This window comes from Macaca nemestrina, chromosome 3 (genome assembly GCF_043159975.1).
Source record: "Macaca nemestrina isolate mMacNem1 chromosome 3, mMacNem.hap1, whole genome shotgun sequence".
NCBI classification, from domain to species: domain Eukaryota; kingdom Metazoa; phylum Chordata; class Mammalia; order Primates; family Cercopithecidae; genus Macaca; species Macaca nemestrina.
Genome location: NC_092127.1, coordinates 137745041 through 137767782, shown reverse-complemented (window position 1 = coordinate 137767782; position 22742 = coordinate 137745041). Strand labels below are relative to the sequence as shown.

The 22742-nt window shown below is 41.9% G+C and overlaps 1 protein-coding gene across 3 annotated transcripts in view; it reads right to left on the bottom strand.

The window, feature by feature from the left end:
• Positions 1 to 22742, bottom strand: part of LOC105477278 (prostate androgen-regulated mucin-like protein 1) — a 111494-nt gene that overhangs the window by 23984 nt on the left and 64768 nt on the right. For 2 of the 3 annotated variants that reach the window (XM_011733732.3, XM_011733733.3), the window contains one exon: positions 9640 to 10365. In XM_011733732.3, coding sequence (XP_011732034.2) covers positions 9640 to 10365 — 726 coding nt within the window. Of the gene's footprint in view, positions 1 to 9639; positions 10366 to 13773; positions 13886 to 22742 lie in introns of those variants that run through there. The other variant, XM_071093506.1, reaches the window with a different exon arrangement.

The following is a 22742-nucleotide window of genomic DNA, read 5'->3' as shown; positions in this document are numbered from 1 at the left end:
TCTTGCCTTCCTAGAGCCTGTCTTTGAAATGACTCCATGATTTCTCCACATGGAAATATGGCAAAGTGTTTTTGATGGCCCACATCCATGGACCTACTGAGATTTTATAATTTTAACATTTGCCTTCATGAGTCTGACAATAAAAGCATTATACTGTTAAATAAAATATCATCTCTTTTTGGCCAATATTTTTGTATCCTAGGACCCGAGGGGGAACGAAGCATGCTGAGGACAATATTAAGTTAGCATCCATTTTATGCACTCTTAATGCAATATTCCTGACTTGACTCTCTGACATGGGATTTTTAGAACCTTTCTGATAAAGATGATGGGAGGGTGTTCATCCATTCTCATTTCCCTGCCAAATTATTTTATAACTAAAAAGACATGCTTTTTTGAGTTGGAAAATTAGAGTAAGGGTTCAGTCAGGGTATGGAATCAAGCATATCCATATCCGACATATTAATGGTATCAGCTGTGTTTATAAGTTAAATCCCACCTTCTCAGTAAACCATTTCCACAGCCACTTTCATCATATGCGATTGGTGAAAGCGTTTGAAACAGAAAAAGAAAATTGCTCTGTAAAGACAAAAGCTTTCCAAATGTAATAAAAGGTGATGTTGGGACAATTAAAATATGTGATAGAGTTATATTGCTACTACATGACAAACTAAATAGATAGTAAATAGCTGATTTTATTACCTTGACATATATATCTCAAAAGATATTTTGGAAACATTTCAAAACCAGATTAAGATTTAGGTAATATAACTGAGCCAAAGGAGAAATAGAAGAAGAAGAGACAATAATTCGGAATAATTTTTACTTAAATTAAAATCTGACAGTTGGATCCCCTTATGGGAGTTTATCTGGCTTTAGGAAACTTTGAGGTTTAAACTAAGTTTAAAGAATAGGAAAACAACAAGTATATGAAGAAGTGCTCAACACCAGTCATCATTAGAGAAATGCAAATCAAAACCACAATGAGATACCGTCTCACACCAGTCAGAATGGCTATTATTAGAAAGTTGAAGATAGATGCTGGTGAGGTTGCAGAGAAAAGGGAATGCTTATACACTGCTGGTGGAAATTCAAATTAGTTCTGCCACTGTGGAAAGCAGTTTGGAGATTTCTCAAAGAGCTTGAAACAGAATTACCATTTGACCCAGTAATCTCATTACTGAGTATATACCCAAAGGAATATAAATAGTTCCACCATGAAGACACTTGCACATGTATGTTCATCACAGCACTATTCACAATAGCAAAGACACGGAATCAACCTAAATGCCCACCAATGGTGGATTAGATAAACAAAATGTGCATATACACCATGGAGTACTATTCACCCATAAAAAGAATGAAATCCCGTCCTTTGCGGCAACATGGATGGAGCTGAAGGCCATTAACCTAAGCAAATTAATGTGGGAAGAGAAAACCAAACACTACATGTTCTGACTTAGGAGGAAGGTAAACCTTGAGTACACATGGACACAAAGAAGGGAACAACAGATACAGGGACCTACTTGTGGGTGGAGGGTGGGAGGAGGGTGAAGATAAAAAAACTATAGGGCACTATGCTTATTACTTCAGTAACAAAATCTGTACAACAAACCTGCATGGCACACAATTTACCCATGCAACAGACCTGCACATGTACCCTCCAAAACTGAAATAAAAGTTGGAAAGAAAAAAAAAAAAAGAACTGGGCACAAAAGAAAAAATATGAGTGAGAGTTTATAACAACCCATAGCGTTGGCAGCCCTGGAGTCTATGGGAAAGCCAAAGAAGGGAGTCAGAATGGTGAGAAGAGAGGTGGGCTGGGCTTGGGGTGGGCAGCAGAAAGTCCTTTAGACATCTACACTTCTTAAAGGCATCCGAAGGGATGTCTCTGTAGACACAGTGAGGATGTTCAATTTTTTTTCATTCTCATTTCAAAGCACAGGATTAATGAGGCTAACACAATATATGAATTTATTGTCTAAAGATTGATATTGTCACCAAAAATCACTGATTGATTTGATTGATTCATTGGACATTTATTGAAAACCTACCCTGAGCCAGACACTGTTAGGTGCTGGGAATATATTTGTTAGCCAAAATAGACAAGGACCCACTCTCAGGTACTTTAAAAGCAGTGAAGGCAATGAACAAAGAAATATAAGTAAAATGTGTTCTCCACATGCTGTGAAGAACAGATGTGATTGACTTGTGACAACTTGTAACTGGGAGGCCAACACTGGACAGGGGGCCCCATAAGAGACTTTCTGACCAGGTGCTATTTGAGCTGAGACCTGAGGAATGAGCTAGAATTAACCAGGTGAAGTTATGGGTTGTGAGAAAGTCCCAGGTAGCGGCCAAGTGAGTGAAGGCCCTAAATCAAGAGGGAGATGTAGGCACTCATGGAACTGAGAGACAGCCAGTGTGGGTGGTGCAGAGAGCGAGGGGAGGGTTGTGGGATGACACTGGGGTGACAAGTGGAGCCCCCATAAAGTGAAGTTGTCTGGACTTTACCCTAAAAGCAGTGGACTGCCCCCAGAGATGGTGGTGGTAGTAAGGTTATGTGAGACTTGATTAGATTTGTGTTTAATTGTCACTCTGGCTGCTGTGTGGACAACAGGGAGTAGGGAGATGGGTGCAGGGGGGAAATGAGGGGCAGTTGGGAGGCTATTGCAGTGGGATTATGGGAGCTCTGAGATAAAAACAAAGAGAAGTAGATGAATTTGAGAGCTACCAAGAGTTCAAAATCAACAGTACTCAGTGACAGAGTAGAGCTAGGGAGTGGGAGAGAAAGAAAACTGAAAAGATGGTGGCAGCACTCACCATAAGAGGACCAGGCCTGGGCATGTACAATGATCTAATATTTGTAAAGTTGAGCCTAAGATACTATACTTGTTAGGATTATTGCTTTCTGATACATTCTGGCCATTTAAAAAGAATTTGACCAGGAAATGTTTACCATGGTCTTCTCACACCTATGTTGTTGTTGTTGTTTTTTTTTTAAATTAAATAATTGTTTTCCCCTTTAACCTATTTTTAATATGTCAGTTAAACATGATGGTCATTAACATACTACAATATACATTTTTTCACTTCTGAAATTTTCTACGTATCCTTTTAAAATTATTGTTTCATCGTTTCTACAAGTTGAGTCTTTTTTCAAATCTAAGGTTGATGGGTGTCTTGTAGAGCTGAAAGTCCCTTGCCGGTATGGACATAGAGATGTCTAGATGTCTGTGCCTGCTTAGTGCCCTTTATTTAAAGGTATTTATTGGCATAGCTTACACTGAGTAAATACTGCGGTTCAGATCAGCAATTTAATGTTCAATGGTCTTCACCAATTTTCACGGTTGTGTGTGCTTCTCTTCATAATGAAAATAATAGGATAGTGAAAGACCAGTGTACATGTGGATTTTACGGACAAAAGAGAATATCCACTTTACAACAAGCACAGTGACTATAATTTTAAAGTTTGCATATGCAAGAACTGATGATGTTTTGAATATTACTTGTTTTGCAATGTCAGTTAATCCCTCAAGCATGTACTGAGCACCAAATTGTTCATAGCACCATTCAATTTTGTTCAGGGAGTCAAAAACACACTGTAGTCATAGTTTTCATCCTTGAAGAGCTCTGATTTAATAAAACAAAGTGACCCAAATTTAACACATCACATCTTTCTCTCTTCCTTTAAGAGCCAAACAAAAGCTAAAAAATGAAAATCCATCAAAACTCGTCTTCTGCACAGCCAATTTTGCATGGCGGCTACCACCATCTGCTTCTCTTCTCACTGGGCACCTCCACCCCTGGGACCCAGCTGGCAACATCTGGCAACTAGCCCATCTAGCTCATTTCTGCAGTAATGCTGAAGCCCATCAGTTCTTCCCTAACTCTGTGTTTCTACTAATTCAGGTAGGATGGGCATTGTGAAAGGAACACTTGACTTAGGGTCAGTCAGAGGAACTGGATTTCAATCCTGGTCTGGTCACTCAAGTGAGAACTTAGTCTCTCTGGACTTGTTTTGTCACCTGTAGAACAGATACTGCTGAGCTCACGCTACTGGGATCAGATGAGGGCTACCTGTGTCAGTCCCTAGCCCAGTTCTTGGAACATACATATTCTCAGTACGCTTCATATGACCATGAACCTCATGTCTTCTGTAAAGGATAATTGTAATAAATAATTACCATAGTATAAAAAGCCAAAAGGACCTGAGAGATTGCTTCTCCTGTATTCAGTTTACAACCAAGCCCTTTTAAGTTAGAGTAGTTAAGTGATGTGCCTACTATCAGTGCACAACAATGACAAACCAGAAAACAGTTATAAACTGGCATACATGGTTCCAATTCTGAACTCCCTGCAACTTGACATACATATTACCATCAGTTGAATACTTTTAATATATGATTCTCAATATGTTCTTCCCCTGATCAAAAGCCCTTGGTGACTATCAATGGCCTAGAAAGTATAACCAATTGTCTTAGGCTGCTCCCTAGGGTTCTCTAATGCTTGTCCTGAAGGCATCTTCCTACATCTGCAGTGTCTCCCTCCATGTAGCTTGGGACCCAAACTAGGTTACTCACTATGCCTTGCACCATGTGCACACTACATTGTAATGTCCATGAGTAAAGTGACTGTATTACTCATGGCTATATCCTTAGTATTTAACCAGATGCCTGGCTCATAGTAAAAGCTCAATAAAATTTGTTGAAGATGGTGGGCATTCTTCAACATGATAAATAAAATAATAACAATGATAATCACACCAGCAGAATAGTAATAATGGTAAATAAATAATAAAGTAGCAACCATAGCCATTGATTGAGCTATTGCTCAATAGCCATATGCTATAAATTTATTATCTTACCTGAACCTACCAATAACCCCATCATGTGAATACTATCCCTATCCCATTTTACTGATGATAGGATCAAGGCTCAGGGAGATCTACTAACTTCTCTAGTATCAGTTGATTGACTGTTTTATTCATGTATTCAACAGATGTTATTGAGGGTCTACCATGTGTTGGGCTCTGTTCTAGGAGTTGGGGGTGTAGCCCATATCTTCCTATTTGCAAACAAGGTCCTCGCTTTCATGGTGACATGAAAACAGACACTGACTCTGTCTAGTGGCAGAAAACAGACACTAACTTATCAAATAAATCATATGATGTCAGAAAATGGTTAAGTGATAAAAAGAAAAATTAAATAGGGAAAGGGATCAGTAGTGCTGGGGGTTACTATTTCAGATGGGGGAGTGAATAAAGGCTTGCTCAGGAGGTGACAGGTAAACAGAATCCTGACTGATGAAAAGGAGGGAGCCACTGAAGATCTGGAGGGAGAATGTTCTAGACAGGGGGGATGGTAAGTGCAAAATCCCTGAGACAGGAGTATCTCTGGTATGTTCAAGAAGCAGTAAGACTGCCAGTGTGTCTGAGGGTGAGAGTGGAAGAGGTGAGGGTAGATGTCCTATGGTCAGATCCTGCTGAGCTTTGTAGGCATGGTAGAGACTTTGGCTTTTACTCTGATTCAGAGCGGGGAGTGACTGGAATGTGAGAGCAGACGAACAGTGGAGTCTGTTCTGAGTTTTGAAAAGATCTGCCCGACAAGGGTGCAGTGAATAGTGAGATCAGTTGCAGGAATATTAAAGTGACACGCGTGAAAGATGACAGAGGGACGAGAGGTGATCAGCCCTGATCTCATGGACTGGATATAGAGTAAATGAGAAAGAAGGAGTCTAGGATTGCTTCGAGGGTTTTGGCCTGAAGAATTGACAGAAGACAGGAAATGATCAAGGGGCACAGGCCGAGAGTTAAGGAAATCAGTAATTCGCCTTAGACATATTAAGTGTGAGATGCCTATGAGCCACCCAGTGGAGACGATGAATTGGCTGACAGCTGGCTATTCATGTCTATAGTTCAGTGAAGCCAAACAGGGGGAGAATTTTACATCTCAGTGTTATCAGTACACAGATGACACTGAAAGTCATGAGTCATCCACTCAAGAGTGACAGTGGAGAGATCAGGGAGAGAGGAGGCCCGAGGTACTTGACCTGGATAGTGAAGGAAAATGAGGAAGTGAAGCAAGGCAGCAGAGACAGAAGGTAGTGAAGATGCACACCCTGAACGTTGAGCAGAGCCAGTGCTTTAACGATGAGGGCAGTGATCATCTGAGTCAGACACTGCTCCAGGTCAGGTCAAACCAGGTCGAAGCACCAGAGAATACAAGAGCAAGGAGGCAGAACTGGGGAAGGGCTGAAAAACTACCTATTGGGTACTGTGCTCGCCAGCTGCGTGACGGGATCAGTTGTACCCCAGACCTCAGCATCACGCAATAAACTCACGTAACAAACCTGGGCATGTACCCACTGATCTAAAATAAAAGTTGAAATGATAAACAAATAAAATAGGTCTAAGAATTTACCATTAGACCTGGCAATGTGGAGGGCACTGGATTATTCAACAAGAGCAGCTTAAGTGCTTACAGCTTCTGGGTGGATTCTGAATGCAAGTGTGTCCAGCCTTAACGATCGTGCTCTTGGTTCCTTGCCTTTGTAAATGAGCACCTGAAACTCCCTTTGCCCCAATCTCCTTCATCTCCCTTTAGGCCCAAATTTGCTTTATTTCCTGCAACTCAGCTCCCTGCTCTCTCCATCATGGAGCCCTTCCTTAACATCTATAGTTAAATTTAACTCCCACAATATTCACCTTGTTTCAGAATTATTCATTGGTGACTATGTTTAGATATTTGTTGAGTGGGTGAATCCTTGGATTAATAGAAACATACTATGTGAACCCACACAGGATAAGACAAGATGCTATGCAAAATGTGGTGTTATTACTGCCACTACTAAAAGCAGTATAAAGAATCTCTAAATAAGAGCATCCCAAAATAGTAACCTGAAGCGCAAACCCACAGAATGCTGCTTGGTCTGCTAGCTAATAAAGGAGCAGTGCAGCAATTCAGAGTGATGAGAGAGGACTTGACTTGGCTTAGAGATCTGGGCCCTGGGCACAGGGCCCAATGCTGCCACTGAGCCGTGTGATCTTGGGTGAGGCACTTCAGACTTCTGGGACATAGTTTCTTCACCTTTGAAGTGAGCAGGTTCTATCATATCATCCCAAAGATCCTTCTGCCTACCAGGGTTCATTCTCATATTAGAAACTAAGTAGTGATATTAAGAGTTACTTGTCCTGTGTCCTTTCTCTCTACTTAAACGATAAAATCTCAAAGGATAGGTCTCGTACTTGTTTGCATGAAGAAGAGGGTCTTGGTAGATGCAATCTGAAGATTTTTTCATTTAGTAGATCATAGGGATAAACACTCTTTGGTCTGTGAAATGTGCACTGGTCAGTGATGTCCCTCTAATCTGCCACACGTCTCTTCCCCAGCCATTTCAACATTCTGTCGTTTATTCTGAGTTTCTGCTGTATATGATATTCCCATGAACTGCAAGGTTTATGAGCCAACTGCCACCAATTTGGGGCCTCTTGACCCTGCTGGCCTAGAGTTGAGGAAATCAAGATATAGAGCCTAAAATCAAGCCAAGATATTAGAACAGAACTGTCTTGAATAATCCAGCCCATAAAACTAGGGTACTTGTAGGAAGGAGTAGAGGTGTCAGTTTAGAGATTCATGTATGCTAAGCTTAGATTTTGTGCTCAGGAATATCAACCTGCTATGTCTAAGGTATCCTGAAGGGGACAGAAAGTGAAGAGAGGGTGGCCGGTTAAAAACTGAAAAAGTTGTACAGACAAGTGGTGGTGAGGGCCTGAACTAGGAAAGAAAAGAGATGGGGTCACTGTATTTTGATGCTCCCTTTGTTTAAGATGGTTCTTAAGATATCGCATCAAGGTTAACACCCACTCTGCTCCAGGTACCAGTGTCAGAGATGTTATCTTCATGCTGGGAGCCTGGGGTGCAGGGGTTGGGACAGAGACAGACTGAAGATATACATTCAAGCTCAATGTTTTAAGTGCTGGCCCGGAGATATAAAAAGGGTGCTAATGGGGTGATGGGCTGCACAGAGGAGTCAACAGATTTCCCTCCTTCACCTCTGCAGATCCACTCTCCACCCTTCTCTGTGTGGTTCTCTGACCAGCCCTCTAGGAGGTCAACCTGCATGAACCACACCAGTGCGTCTCGTTGTTGGCTTCTGGCTGCGTATCAGAGGAGCTGGGAGAGGGAGGGCACAGTAGTCATTCCCTTCACTCCAGGGAGGTTAACCTTGAGATCATTGTGTCCGTCAGCCAAGAGTCACCGCTCCTGCTGGCGTGGTCAACTCTACTGGGCCTCTCCTTCTGGGTTCTGGTTACTACTCTCTCCTTTCCTCCTAGGTCTGGCCTGTAACAGCCCTGTTATCACGACCCCTGTGGTTCTCCCATTCCCCAGTCAGACCTTTGTCATTAGTTCCTTTATCCCAGTCTGAGTGTCTCTCTTTTTCTTGTCGAGATCCTCAATGATATACTGGACCTTTGAAATAAAAATGTGCAATTCTTTGGGACTTCTTCCCTTACTAAATTGTGAGCTCTTCCATGAGGAATCACATCTTAGTTAATCTTAGTTCTGTCTCTTCCTACCTCTGCTGTTAAGCACAGTTTCCATTCATGATGGATGTACATCAATTGTTTGTTAAAAGTTGTGATTCTCTCCTCAGTGATGGCCATTCCTTTGACCCCAACTGACCATGCAGGGTGCTGTCTGGAAATGACCTTCTCAGTCCACATCTCTCACAGGACCACCCAGTGGAGGGGCTGCAGCTCCATTTCCCCCGCTAACTTCTGGCTCATCTAAAATGAGCTCATCTCCCTCTTTCTCAGCTAAGTGGCCAAATGCTCCCATGAAAGCCTCTTCCTGCCCAACACGCTAAATTGTATAGTCTTCACATCAATGTCAGATGCGGGTGACCTCAGAAAGAGCCCTCGATTTCTCTCCACTATAATTTCCAAGATTACAAAACAAAGATAAAAATAATACTAACTTCATAGAATTACTGGGAAAATAAAAGCAGATGTGACATCTTGTAAAATTTATTGTCTTTCCCTTGAACTACATCAGTGACTATAAAGAATAAGTAAGTTTTCTCCACTCCTACTCTACTTTGACTGGTTTCCAAAAGGGAGACACTACTTTAAAACGCTGAGCAGAATAATACAAATGACTTTTCCTGAGCATTTACTCCCTGCCAGGAACTGTTCTAAGTGCTTTATGTCATTTCAGTTAATCTCCACAAGAACTATATGCAGTAGAACCTGTTTTATCCCATTTCACAGATGTGGAAAAATAAAGGCACAAAGAGGTGAAGTAACTTGCCTAAGGTCAGGAGCCAGAGTTGAAACCTAGGAAGCTTGGCCAAAGCCATGCTGTTAATCCCTTTGCTATCTGGTCTTATGTGCTTACATTCCCTGTAGCATCATTATGACTTGTGAAAACAGGCCATAAAGGTGCAATTGGCCACAGTGAATCATGAAAATTGTTAAGTGACTAAAAGTTTGCACTCTTGTGGAAATTCTTGTGAATTATAATTCAACTTAGGTGTTACACTGCAAAATTCAAATTTTCCATTGTATTTGGTTCACTGAACTGCATTCTTAACGTGTGGATGTAGTAAAGAAAACTAGTGGACTAGACAGAGACTCACCTGAACTTAATGCATGTTCTACTTCCTGCATGATCACCCTGGGAAAGGTGGTGGTGGTCTCCATGTCTATAAGCTCACACATCACTTTGCCTGACACAGCTGTTGGGGATGTTTTCTCCTGGGGCACTGGCTCAGCTGTGGCATGTGAGGTGGGTGTGTGATCAGAGTTGGACTCCTCTGTCGGTGACTCTGATGCAGTTGGAGCTCCAGTAGGTTGGGTGCTGGTCACAGTGGAGCTGTGGTTGGTAGTAATGGAGGCAGAAAAAACCTCAGGTGGTGAGGTTGATAGGGATGAGGGTGATGAGGCTGGAGCTTGAGGGGAGATGAGTGTGGGAGGCTCAGCAGCGGAATGCGACACTGTAGCTGCCACGCCTGCTTCAGGAGTGCCCGAGCTGTGTTCCTCCAAAGTGGTTGTTAAGTGGACTCCACCGCTTGTTGACGAGAACCCAGGAGGTGAGGGGTCTGTGTTTGTGCCTTCCCAATTCGAACCTGGGCTGGTGATCTCCTCTTCTCTGGACTCTGTGGAAATGTTCTTAGGAAGCAGAGATGTTGGGGCTGATGTTGTAACTGGGAGCACTGAGTTGCTGTGAGTGCCATTGGATGGGGAGGCAGTGTCTGCATCAGTGTTTTGTGGAGAGCTAGTCCAGATGGTGATCGGTGGCATAGTGTTTGCCGGAAGAGAAACGGGCAAAGGAGCTGATGTCGGCAGACTCTGTACCCTCCATCCTGTGGAAGAGCCAGTACAAAAGTGGTTAATACATGAAACACGGTAATATGTGAAATAGAGGCAACGCTCTTACTCCACAGCTGTTTTGCAGTATTTTCACAGGTATTTCTCATTTTGCATTGTGCCCGCCGCAGTTGTGAAGGCAACTTTTAACGGATTTTCTTCCCACCAATTGCTCTGCAAGTCTCAGTAGGAACCTGCCCCAAACTCCATAAGAACAATTAGTAGGACTGTCAATTCAAGACTAGCCAATGCATGGTATGAACTAATCTTGTCCCCAACTTGCTTAAAATCATGTCCTTAGAGAGTAAGACCCTCTGGGGAATTGATTTATGGGAATTTGTCTGGTCTGTCGAGCAGCCAACTCCACAGCTCCAGTAGGAACACTGGGAGTGTGGACACTGGGAGTGGGGAAGGAGTGGTTGGTGATGAGTGTGGTCGCTGGCAGGAGGGGGCTTCAGTCTCGTTCCATCCCACAGCTGAGGAGCTCACTGATTAGCTGTTCCATGTCTTGGGGGCTACCCATTCTGCACTTACGCACAGGGATGTAAGGGATATGGACCTGCTGGCTGGGATGAATAAATATGTGAACACATTTCCTGCAGAGAAAGAAAAAGGGAGAGGTCCCAGAATAAAAGCTAGAAAGAGAAATCTGAGCTTTGGAAATATTTTCTGAGAACCCAGTTGTCTGAAATTCTAGCCCAGGGTCCTTACCATCATATCATTTGCCAAATGCACTCCTTCATATGTAGTGAAATTTAGAGCTAGTTTCCATTCTTCCTTTCTCCTTCCCCACGCTTACGCATTTGGTTTCATTCACTGACTCATTCAATGATTATTTAATAAAGGGTTTTTATGTGCCAGTACTTTCCTGGACATGGGGTTTATGGTTTCACTTTTAGGTAACACATCTCTTGATTGCCTCCCCACACCCCCTTGTCATTCCCTGACTAGTATTTCCCCCAGTCATTTGCATCTCAGTAGATGGCAACCCCATTCACTAGGTTGCTCAGTTAAAAACCAAGATGTCACCCTTCAGGCATGTCTTTCCCTCACATCCCACATCAATTCCATTAGTGAATCAGGATGAGTCTACCTTGCAAATACAATCCTGATTCAACCACTTTTCACTATCTCTCCTATTATTTCCCATCCCCCTGAGCCATTATAGTCACTAGCCTAGATGACTGCTGATTAGTCTGGATGTGCCCTCCAAATCTCAGGTTGAGATCATCAGCGTTGGAGGTGGGGCCTGGCGGGGTGTTTTTTTTTTTTGTCATGGGGGCTGATCCCTCATGGTTTGGTGCTGTCCTCATGGTAGTGAGTGAGTTCTATCAGGATCTGGCTGTTTAAAAGCATGTGGCACCTCCCACCTACACTCCCTTGCTCCCACTCTCACCATGAGATGTGCCTGCTCCCACTTCCCCTTCCACCATAAGTAAAGCTCCCTGAGGGCATCACCAGAAGCTGAGTAGACTTGTTGCTATGCTTGTACAGCAAGTGCTGCATAACCATGAGCCAATCAAACCTCTTTTCTTTGTAAATTAACCGACCTCAGGTATTCCTTTATAGCAATGCGAAGAATAGCCTAACACAACTGCAACAGTCTCTTAACTGGTCTTCTAGCCCCCAGGTTTCCTCCCTTTTAGCGTGCTTTCCACTGAGCAGCCAGCATGATCTTTTATAGCAGTAAATCAGCTCATGTCCTTTCACTGATCAAAACCCTCCAAAGGTGTTCTGTTGTACTTAGAACAAAATCCAGAATTGCTTCCCTATGTAATTTCATGTTCTCGTCATCAATTTGATTGGTCTCTAATCAAATGTCACCTCTTCCTCAAAGGAATCATCCCAGACAAGTCTAACTAATTCTTTTCTCCTCTAGCCCATTGTCCATTTAAATGTTTTAAAAAATTTTTTATTGTGGTAAAGTATGCATAACACTTTACTATTACAATGAATTTTAAGTGTACAGTTCAATGGCAGGAACTATATGCATATTGTGCAACCATCATTATTCATCTGGAGAACTTTTTCATTTTCCCAAACTCAAACTCTGTGCCTATTAAACAACTCCCTTTCCACATTGGAATGGCATAAAAACAACCAACCATTCTACACTCTACTGTCTGTATGAATTGGACTGCTCTAAGTACTTCACATAGAATATTTGTCCTTTTATGACTAGCTTATTTCACTTAGCATAATGACTTAAAACTTCCTTTTTAAGGCTGAATAATATTCCACTGTATGTATATGTCACATTTTGCTTATCCATTCATACACTGATGGACACTTGGGCTGTTTCCATCTTTGGGTTACTGTGAATATTGCAGCCATGAATGTGGATGAACAAATATCTGTTTGAGTCCTTGCTGTCAGTTCTTTGGGGCATATTCCCAGAAGTGGAATTAATGAATCATATGGTAATTTTTTGCTTAATTTTTTGAGGAAATGCCATACCTTTTGCTCATTTTTGTTTTTCACAATAAGAGAAGGGTTTTCCTGAAATTATGTATTTATTTATTCACTTATGTATTGTCTCTCTCTTCTACTAGAATAGAAGCTCAATGAGGGCACAGTGACCTGGTCTTACTCATGGCTGTTTCTCCTGAGCCTAGGACAGCATTAGGTCATAGTAAGTGCTTAATAAGGACCTGTGGGAGAAATGAAGGAAGAGTAGAAAAATGAATTAACCCAAGAACCTTATTCATGAATACTCCAACATCTCTCCACTCTTTTCCACATGTCACTTTAGTTATGGCCACATCCATCATGGCTTCCTCAGGGAGGGCTGCCTACCTGGTACTATTTGAGGGCAAGATTCTTGCTTAAAGATCAGCTTTACTCATTTTAATTCCAACATGACATATGCCTATGACTGATGTCTAGTTAGGTCTTCAACTATTTAACTCTACGTACCCTGAGGATATTTCCTTGAAGGTGTCAAATAGGTAAAGGCCAATCATAATCAATATTCAAAAGGAATAGAACACTGCCTAGATGCCAGTCAGAAGAAGGGAGAAAAAATCAAAAGGGAAACATTCAGGTACTAGGGTAAAATCTGTTTACATCATCATTTGCCACTCAGCTGACTCAGGAGCTGATGGAAGGCTGTGCTACAGAGTTTATTCTGAATTTAACATTTGGGTTATCATCAAAATAATTGGCTTTATTTTATTTAAAAGGAGTTCATTAAGGCCATAAGCTTAGGAGAGTTAATTTCCTGGTAAAGAAGAGGACAGACCTCCCAACTTAGGCCACATGCTATTCCATGCTGTTAGAGTGGTCTTTTGGCAGCTGTGAACTGTCAACAGTTTTAGAATGAATCCAGATCAAGAAATCTTTGAAATATGGACAAAACAACAGTTGGAACAAATATTATTAAAACATGGGATCTTGTCTATGACCTTTGGAGCTTACTGGCTTCGCATCCTGGCAGCTGTCATGGCTGATTGAAGATTCTAAGGGCAAAAAAAAAAAAAAAAGACACCATTTACCATGCATAGCATCATATAATAGATAGGCAGATGGAGGTAGAGAGAGCCTCAGTCTGTTAGTCGAGTCAAAGAGTCTTGCCAAGCCTGAGATAAATGAGAAATCAGTCATCTACAAAGGAGAACCAATTCACTCGTTCATTCATTCAAGCATTTATTGAGCTTTTCCCTCAGAGAGCTCATACTCAGCTTCCTGTAATATGACATGATAAGTGCTATATAAAAGTAAAACCAAGTTGTAATGGAAACCCTGAGGAAAGATTAATAAGTTCTGTACTGATACCGTGGAATGTAAAAATATACAAATGTCATTTTTCGAATGACATTTAGAAAAGTCACAGAAGAGATGATAATTGAATTCATCCTGAAAGAATAAGAATGCAGAAGATACCACTTAAGATATGTGATGTTCAGAATGACACTTGCATTGTTGTTTCCACTGGAGCTAAAAGCTGTACCATGGAAATCATTATAGTGCTGAAAATGACAAGCTCTGGGAATTGGTTTTGTTGCTGGAAATATCCATTTTCTTGTTTAATTTTACTAATACACTTTTATAATTCCTACCTCGCCTGCTTCCAAAGAAGACTGGAAGTGGTCATTCATTTCCCATAGCTATCTACTGAGTACTTATTTAAAGAACTTTACTTTACAGCCTAGTTCAGGCAATTTCTGCTCCTATAAAACTAACAATGCATGAAATTGTGTGACAATGTTGGTTATCTTCGTTTGAATGAGGCTTTAGAAGCCTCTGCTTTGCCTTATTTGATGGTACATTCCATAATGCACTGACTCCTGGGGTAGGTCTTTTTCCAATGTAAAGATAGCCAAGGCTAAGGCACCACGATGATCCTAGAGAATGCTTGCTGTCTTAGTCTGCTTGGGCTGCTATAACTAAATACCAGATGGGGTGGCTTAAATAACAGAAATTTATTTTTCACAGCTGTGAAGACTGGGAAGCTGAAGATCGAAGTGCTGTCTGATTCAGTTTCTGGTGAGGGCCAACCCCTTGGCTTGCAGATGATCGCCTTCTGTGTCCTCACATGACCTTTCCTCACATGGCATGCGAGTGAAGACAGAGAGCAAGTTCTTTAATGTCTCTTATTATAAGGGCACTAATCCCGTCATAAGGGCCTCACCCACATGATCCCATCTAACTTTAATTACTACCTAGAGGCCCCATCCTCAAATATCACACTGGGGGCTAAAGCTTCAACATTCAGAATCACTGTAGAACTCGTGTCTCTGCAGGAATAACAAACTGCATAAGTCAAACCAGCAAGAATGTACCCTTTCTCAGGATTTCAAGGAAATTTTAGAGCTAGAGAGGGTCTAACTAATGAGTGAGTATAACCCTTCATTTGATAAATGAGGGCGCAGACACAGAGAGAGGAAGTGGTGTAACTGACCTTACACTAAGAAGAAGAATTGGACAGTGTCTACCTGGAAAGAACTGTGCAGGGACAGTCAGAACTAGAACTCCTGCTCTCTGATCCCCACTGATACCCTGTGTCCCAGCCTCAAAAAGGCTAGTGGAACTTACTTTAGCAACCACTATTACAGAGAATGCAATGAGGAGCCTATGTGAGACTGGGCAGCTAAAGAAGTTAAAAAAATGTCTACAGTCCGATCAATAGTGTAAAAGTGTTCCTATTTCTCCACATCCTCTCCAGCACCTGTTGTTTCCTGACTTTTTAATGATCACCATTCTAACTGGTGTGAGATGGTATCTTATTGTGGTTTTGATGTGCATTGCTCTGATGGCGAGTGATGATGAGCATTTTTTCATGTATCTGTTGGCTGCATAAATGTCTTCTTTTGAGAAGTGTCTGTTCATATACATTGCCACTTTTTGATGGGGTTGTTTGATTTTTTCTTGTAAATTTGTTTAAGTTCTTTGTAGATTCTGGATATTAGCCCTTTGTCAGATGGGTAGATCGTAAAAATTTTCTCCCATTCTGTAGGTTGCCTGTTCACTCTGATGGTAGTTTCTTTTCCTGTGCAGAAGCTCTTTAGTTTAATTAGATCCCATTAGTCAATTTTGGCTTTTGTTGCCATTGCTTTTGGTGTTTTAGTCATAAAGTCCTTGCCCATGCCTATGTCCTGACTGGTATTGCCTAGGTTTTTTTTCTAGGGTTTTTATGGTTTTAGGTCTAACATTTAAGTTCAACCATTGTGGAAGACAGTGTGGCGATTCCTCAAGGATCTAGAACTAGAAATACCATTTGACCCAGCCATCCCATTACTGGGTATATAACCAAAGGATTATAAATCATGCTGCTATAAAGACACATGCACACGTATATTTACTGCAGCACTATTCACAATAGCAAAGACTTGGAACCAGCCCAAATGTCCATCATTGATAGACTGGATTAAGAAAATGTGGCACATATACACCATAGAATACTATGCAGCCATAAGAAAGGATGAGCTCATGTCCTTTGTAGGGACATGGATGAAGCTGGAAACCATCATTCTGAGCAAACTATCACAAGGACAGAAAATCAAACACCGCATGTTCTCACTCATAGGTGGGAATTGAACAATGAGAACACTTGGACATGGGATGGGGGCCATCACACACCGGGGCCTGTTGTGGGATGCGGGGAGTGGGGAGGGATAGCATTAGGAGATATACCTAACGTAAATGACAAGTTAATGGGTGCAGCACACCAACATGGCACATGTATACATATGTAACAAACCTGCACATTGTGCACATGTACCCTAGAACTTAAAGCGTAATAAAAGAAGTAAAAAAGTCATGCCTCCATACACCTTCCCACCCAAAGCACAGCCACTTTTCTTTGAAGAAAAGAATTAGTTTTAGTATTTCCTTGAGAAGATAGGATGAAGAAACTGAACCCATTAATTTCTCAGTTAGAGGTGAATGAGCATTGTTTCAAAACACAGTGACATTGCCAGGGATGGTATGCCCTGCCTGGGCTGTGATAGGCCCACAGACGTGAAAGGGACAGATTCAGGGAAGGGCATCTCTTAGACTTAGCCCACGTGTGCAGCTGAAAAGCCTGATGACCAATTCAATCTGGAATTCCTCCTTGTAAGCTTACAATTAGCAGTGGTTCCTGAAGTTTGGTCAGGTTCAAGCTTTTTTTGTGGCAAGAATAGCTGACAAATTGTTGCTCTGAAGAAAACCAGATTCTTAGTGAGATAGAAAATTATTTGTTTCCATGTGTATTGTCCTCTATGGGGAGACCACTATTATAGTTTACATCTCTTCGATATTTAAAAGAGCTAGTGTGTGGCTTGGTCCTCAGTTTCTAGACCTGCTAGGAGGGATGTAGGGGCTGATTGTTGAGATATGCAGGCGAGTTCTTACCATGCTGAGAGGAGTTAAAGGCATTGTAGCGTACAGAGTCTGCCTTCTGTGCCTCCTGACCTGACTGCGTGTCAGCAATATAGGCAGTGAGTGCTCTGAACTCTGTCACCTTTTCTTGGATTCCATGAGCAACAACCTGGGTCAGTGGCAGAGTTGCAGACAGACTGATTTTCTGTGTTGCTCACCTATTCTTTTTTTTTGCCCCAGCCATGTCTTCCCCTGCTCTTAGCTTGTCAAGCACGTGAGAAAACATGTGACAAAGCTTTGGCAAACTTGGTGAAACTTGATCAAAATGCAGTCAAGCCCTTTCCTGCTGCTGCCAAGTTAGCCGGGAGCATTGCCTGTGGTCCCCTGGCAGAGGCCCCACAGCTGCTGAAGGTCTGTGTGCTGAGTAATTGCTACCAGTTTCTCCACCTGTTACGGCCACCATAGTGAACTGCTGAAAAGGCCAGCGGGACTGTTTAACATATATATTAACAAGTGTACTGAGCACTTTACATGCATCATCTCATTTAATCAAAATATAACCTCTGTGAGGTAGGCACTATTGTTATCTCAAGTTTCACAGATGATAAGACAGAGGCTCAGAAAAGTTCAGTAATTTTCGTAAAGTCACACTGCTAGTACACGGTACAGCTGAAGCTTGAATGCAACACCATTTGACTTTTAACCATCAGCTTTTTAATGATTCTATAGTATTGAATTGGGAAAAGCAAAGGTGTTTTCGAAGTCTGGGTTCCATGTTTGTGAGGCAGTCGGTAACCAGTTTGCTTCTGTCTTCCCTAGTACATTCCGTAGTGTGGGCAACTAAGTGACTTTTAAAAAGTTATTAGACTGTATGAACCCTTCCCCTCCCCTTTAATCTGATCACAGAATTCCTACTGCCTTTGGGATAAAATCTGAGCTCCTTGGCACAAGACATGCCACCTTTCATAGTCTGTCCAGTTTACCCCTCATGAGCCTGTGGTCTTGTCAGTCTGAATCACCGTAAGCTCCTGAAGTATCCCATGGCCATCTGCCTCCCTGCCTTTGCACTGCTGCTCTTTCTACCCTGACTCCGCTCTCCATGTCTCCCCTCTTGCCATCCCAGTTCTGAGAAATCCAGAGCCTTGCCTTCTCTATGAAATATTCTCCAACTTGATAGACCCTTCCTCCTGTGTGCAGCCACCTCACTTCCCACAGACTCTAATGGCAGCACACATCATATTGAGCCATAGTCTTTCTCCACGCTTGTCCCCATTCAGGCTGGCAGCCCTGATAATAAAAACTAAACTTGTTCTTTGTGTCTTAGTGCCTGGCACAGAGAAAGTGCTCAATAAATATTCATTGAGTAGCAACATGGATTTTCTACCCTTTGAAAACAGAAATGTTCTCTGGCTTATATGCTGAGTCATGATAACAGAAATGTATCCTCCCTTTGAGTTGTCTGTAAGCTCCATGAAAATGACCTGTTAACACAAAATTGTGGATGGGCCTCCAGACAGACTTTTGTTATATTTGTTTGCTTGTTTTTACTTTGGAGACTGCATGGATTTCCTTTCTTTATGCATGATCTAGACCAAGGTCAGCAGCTTTTGGTGACCACCTATCAGTTGGGCCAAACACAGGCTAGTTTTAACATCTTCACATTGAATGAATTGAATTTCAGCAGGTATTTAAGAGAGAGAGAGAGAGAATGTTAAAATGATAATTATTTATTTACATTTCAAAGCTAGGTTTTAGTGTGTTTTAGGTTGAATCACTATTAGGGACCTACAAAAGTTTCGCACCTACAAAGTTTCCCATGTTGTCTTTGGTGGGGTCTGCTGAGGGCAGCCAATGCTCCAGAAGGCTCATCTAACATCTGCAAAACCATTCCTAATTAAAGTGTGGTCCAACCATATGGTATTTGAAAGCTATCATATGTCAAAACAGAATGCGTATGCCCCAAAGCCATCAAACTGTGTCTAAGAAGATACTTGTTTGAAGTAGGAAAGCCATATTCTCCTGAGTATTTTGCTTATGGAAATGAGACATAATTCAATCCAAAAAGAGGAAAGAGCTTCTGTTTTCTAGCCACCGAATCACAACCTGCAGACCTGGTGAATGACTCAATTTCTCCATCCATAAAATCAGTTCTAATGATATCAGCAGGCTCCCCATGGTGCTGTGAATTCTAATGAAAGAATAACATTTGTGAAGAATGCTGTACTTCCTGGGAGAAAAATATGCCATTTTTCTTTCTTTCTTTCTTTCTTTCTTTTTTTCCTTAGATGCAACATCTGTCTTTGTCAGTCCCTTAAACTTACTGCTTCTAGGTTGGGAGGGACTATGGTGGTCATATCAGAAGGAAGCCGAGCTGAGCAAGGATGCCAACGAATGCCTGAAATCTCCATATTGGGGTTTCTCAGGGTGGGGCAATGGAGATAAAGAGAGACTATGCAGGAGGGCAAGTAGCTTCTCTTCCATCACTTTGTGGCTGAAGGTGGATATGGGCATGGTGGTGGGGAGTGGGAAGGAGATTTTCTGAAGGACAACATCAGGTTCTCTGATTCTTTCCTTTCATAGGCCCGGTCCCAACATTTGTGGGGCCCAGGGCAAGAGTACAAACAAAGGCCCACACAGAGCATGTCTAAATATGTAACTTACAAATTAAGATGTGCCCATAGCTCAGCCTGTGCTCCATCCTGGGCCCTGCAGCCCACTCCCAGGGTAACCCTCTGCAGACCCAAGGCTAATGGGACAAGGGATCTGCTGGGGCAGGGTAGGCCAAAGCTGCGGCTGGGTCCACCAGGAGCCAAGATGGAGACTGACCTGGACATGCTTCCTGGGCAGCTTTGGTGGGCAGTCTCCCTTCTCTATGCCTCACTTTTCTGGCAGAATTTTCAGGCATTTTCAAGCAGAAGGGAGGGAGAGAACTCAGGCAGCACTTTGAATGCTTTGCCAGTGACCAGCTTTAAACAAAGACAGACACTCTGATTCTCTAGAGCCAAGGTGGTGATTCTTTCCTTCCTACCCTCACTCCTGTGCCTGCAGGTCACACACACTGGCCTGGGGGACCAGTTTACTCCTTGTATACTTCTCTTGTTTGCTCAATCATTCACTGAAATTAAAAAAAAATTATCATGGGTTCAAAAAGATAAAAATTCTTTGAGTTTGGGTGTTTGTAAAATTCAGGTATCTGTTGCCTAGTTGAGGGGTGGCATACCCTTCTAGAAACCCACCTCTTATAAGCACAAACTGCTATCCAGTCATTTCTCAAGCCCTATAGCCCCTGGCAACAACCAGAATTTAAGAAAGCCCACATGTTGCCTTGTTTTGATTCTGAACCTCTTCCTTCAGAGGATCTTTTCTAGGCTTAGAATTGCCCAAATGGCTGAGGCTGCTCTTGTAGCCTAATGCTTTATTTGTAGCCACTTGTCCACTTCTTTTCCTGATGTCTCTACTTCAGCGAATTGCACCATCCATGACTCTTTGTTCCCCAGAGAGCTGGAGCCCTTTAAGTGGTCAGCTCCATGGCAATTTGCCTTTGAAAGGACAGTTCTCAGTGGCATCCCAGGCTAATGCATCCTGGCCTTCTTTTTGGTGAATCAGTAGGCAATTTGACTGATTACAGGATAATGTTCAGAAAATGCAAGCAGGCTTTGTATTCATGTTGGCTTCACTGCCAAAGTTCACTGCTGACCATCCAGGGAACAGGGAAGGGGACAGAGATGATTCCAGTGCAAACACATCTCCACAACGGGAAAAATGGCTCAAACTTAGAGGGTGTTTCCTCTGATGGGGGAGAGGAAACTAGGGACTTTCTGAGAGAAGGCAAATAATCTGTAATATTGATGTGCCCCTTTCTCTTCTCTCTGCCACCATTTTCTTCTAAGGATTTTCACCGAAGATGCCAGTCAGCATGAATGGGTATACGTCATGGTTTCTTTTCTTTGTTTTTATTTACTATTAAAAATAAAATATAACTTGCATGCAGTGAAATGCACACGTCTTAATTGTACAAAACAATGAATTTTTACAGGTGTATACCTGTGCTACCACCACCAAGATCAAGATACAGAACCTTTTCATCACCCAGAACACCCCATCATGTCCTCTCAACACTTAATTCTCCAAAGGTAATGCTTATTCTGATGGAACATTATGACTTTTAATACAATAGATTAGGTTTTTCTGTATCTGAACTTCCCATAAATGGAATTATACAGTGTATTCTCTTTTGTCTCAATTCTTTCACTCACTGGGAGACTTACCTGTGTTGCTATGTGTATTACTAACTCATCATTTATCATTGATAACTTGTACTTGGTTGTATGAATATGCCTCATTTTTTTTCACATTCTACAAATGATGAGCATTTAGGCTGTTTTTGATTCAGGATTATTACAAACCAAGCTGCTTGCTTCATGGCTTCTTAGTAACTCTTTTCTAATGCTTATTACATGCCATGTTCTGTGTATTTTATAAGTAATAAGTCACTTAATCTTTACAATAAACCTATGGGAAGTATTATTATATCTCCATCTTACAAGAACCAACTGAGGCACAAAGAGGTTAAATAGCATCCCAAGATATACAGCTAGAAAGTAGTATACCTTGGACTAAGTAGTAGTATACCTTGAATTATCTCTTGCCCTCTTAACCACCAAGCCATATAGCTACCTGCAATGGTTAAAACTATAGGTCAAACCACTTATTAGCTTTGTGATCTTGGACAAGTTCATTAATCATTCTGCTTCCTCATCTACAAACATGAAATAACAACAATATCTCCAGTCAAAGCGATATTTTAGGAATTAAATAAATACTAAGGCAGATACTATTGCTTGGGTAATCCGACAGCCACTTCCAATCCATTTCCAAGCTAAATGGTCTCTTTGTGGCCTTCTTTGCAACTAAGGGCGTCTACGTGCCCCAGTTCTGTAAAATGAGATTGACGGAACATATGCTATAAGACATCTGGAAAAGTGTTTGCCTCTTTATAAAAGCAACGTATAAGAAAGGACACCCAAGAATAGTCTTGGTGACTATTCTTTCCTCCTCCTTCTCACAACCATGTCTAGCACAGTGGCAGCCATTCTGTGAAGCCGAGGATGCCAGTAAACGCACTAAGAATGATGAGAATGAAAGACAGAAAGAGACTTCCTCCTTGATGATATTGTTGCTCCACCAGGCCAGGCCTGGGATGCCTATCTCCAGACTTCCTGTTAAATACATGCTATATACCTTGGGAGCTAAGGCATGGTTCATCAGGTTTCCCATTATTTGCAATATAAGTAAATGTTAGGCCATGTAAAGAGTTAATCACAATGCCTGACACAAAGAGCTCAATAAATATGAGGTTACTATGTTAACCTCTGTCTGATTGGAACCTGGGCCCAAAGACTCTCACCTCTTGTAATCTGCTAATGATTTTCTAAAAGTGCTTTGCGGCCACTATCAGAGGGAGATGATTACTCCTCATGGTATCAGCTGTGAGCGGCAGGAATGGAGTGCTTTCCACATCCTTCCACAAAGCAAGAGGCAGCTGGACCCGTCAGTGTCCCAGAGGTACTCT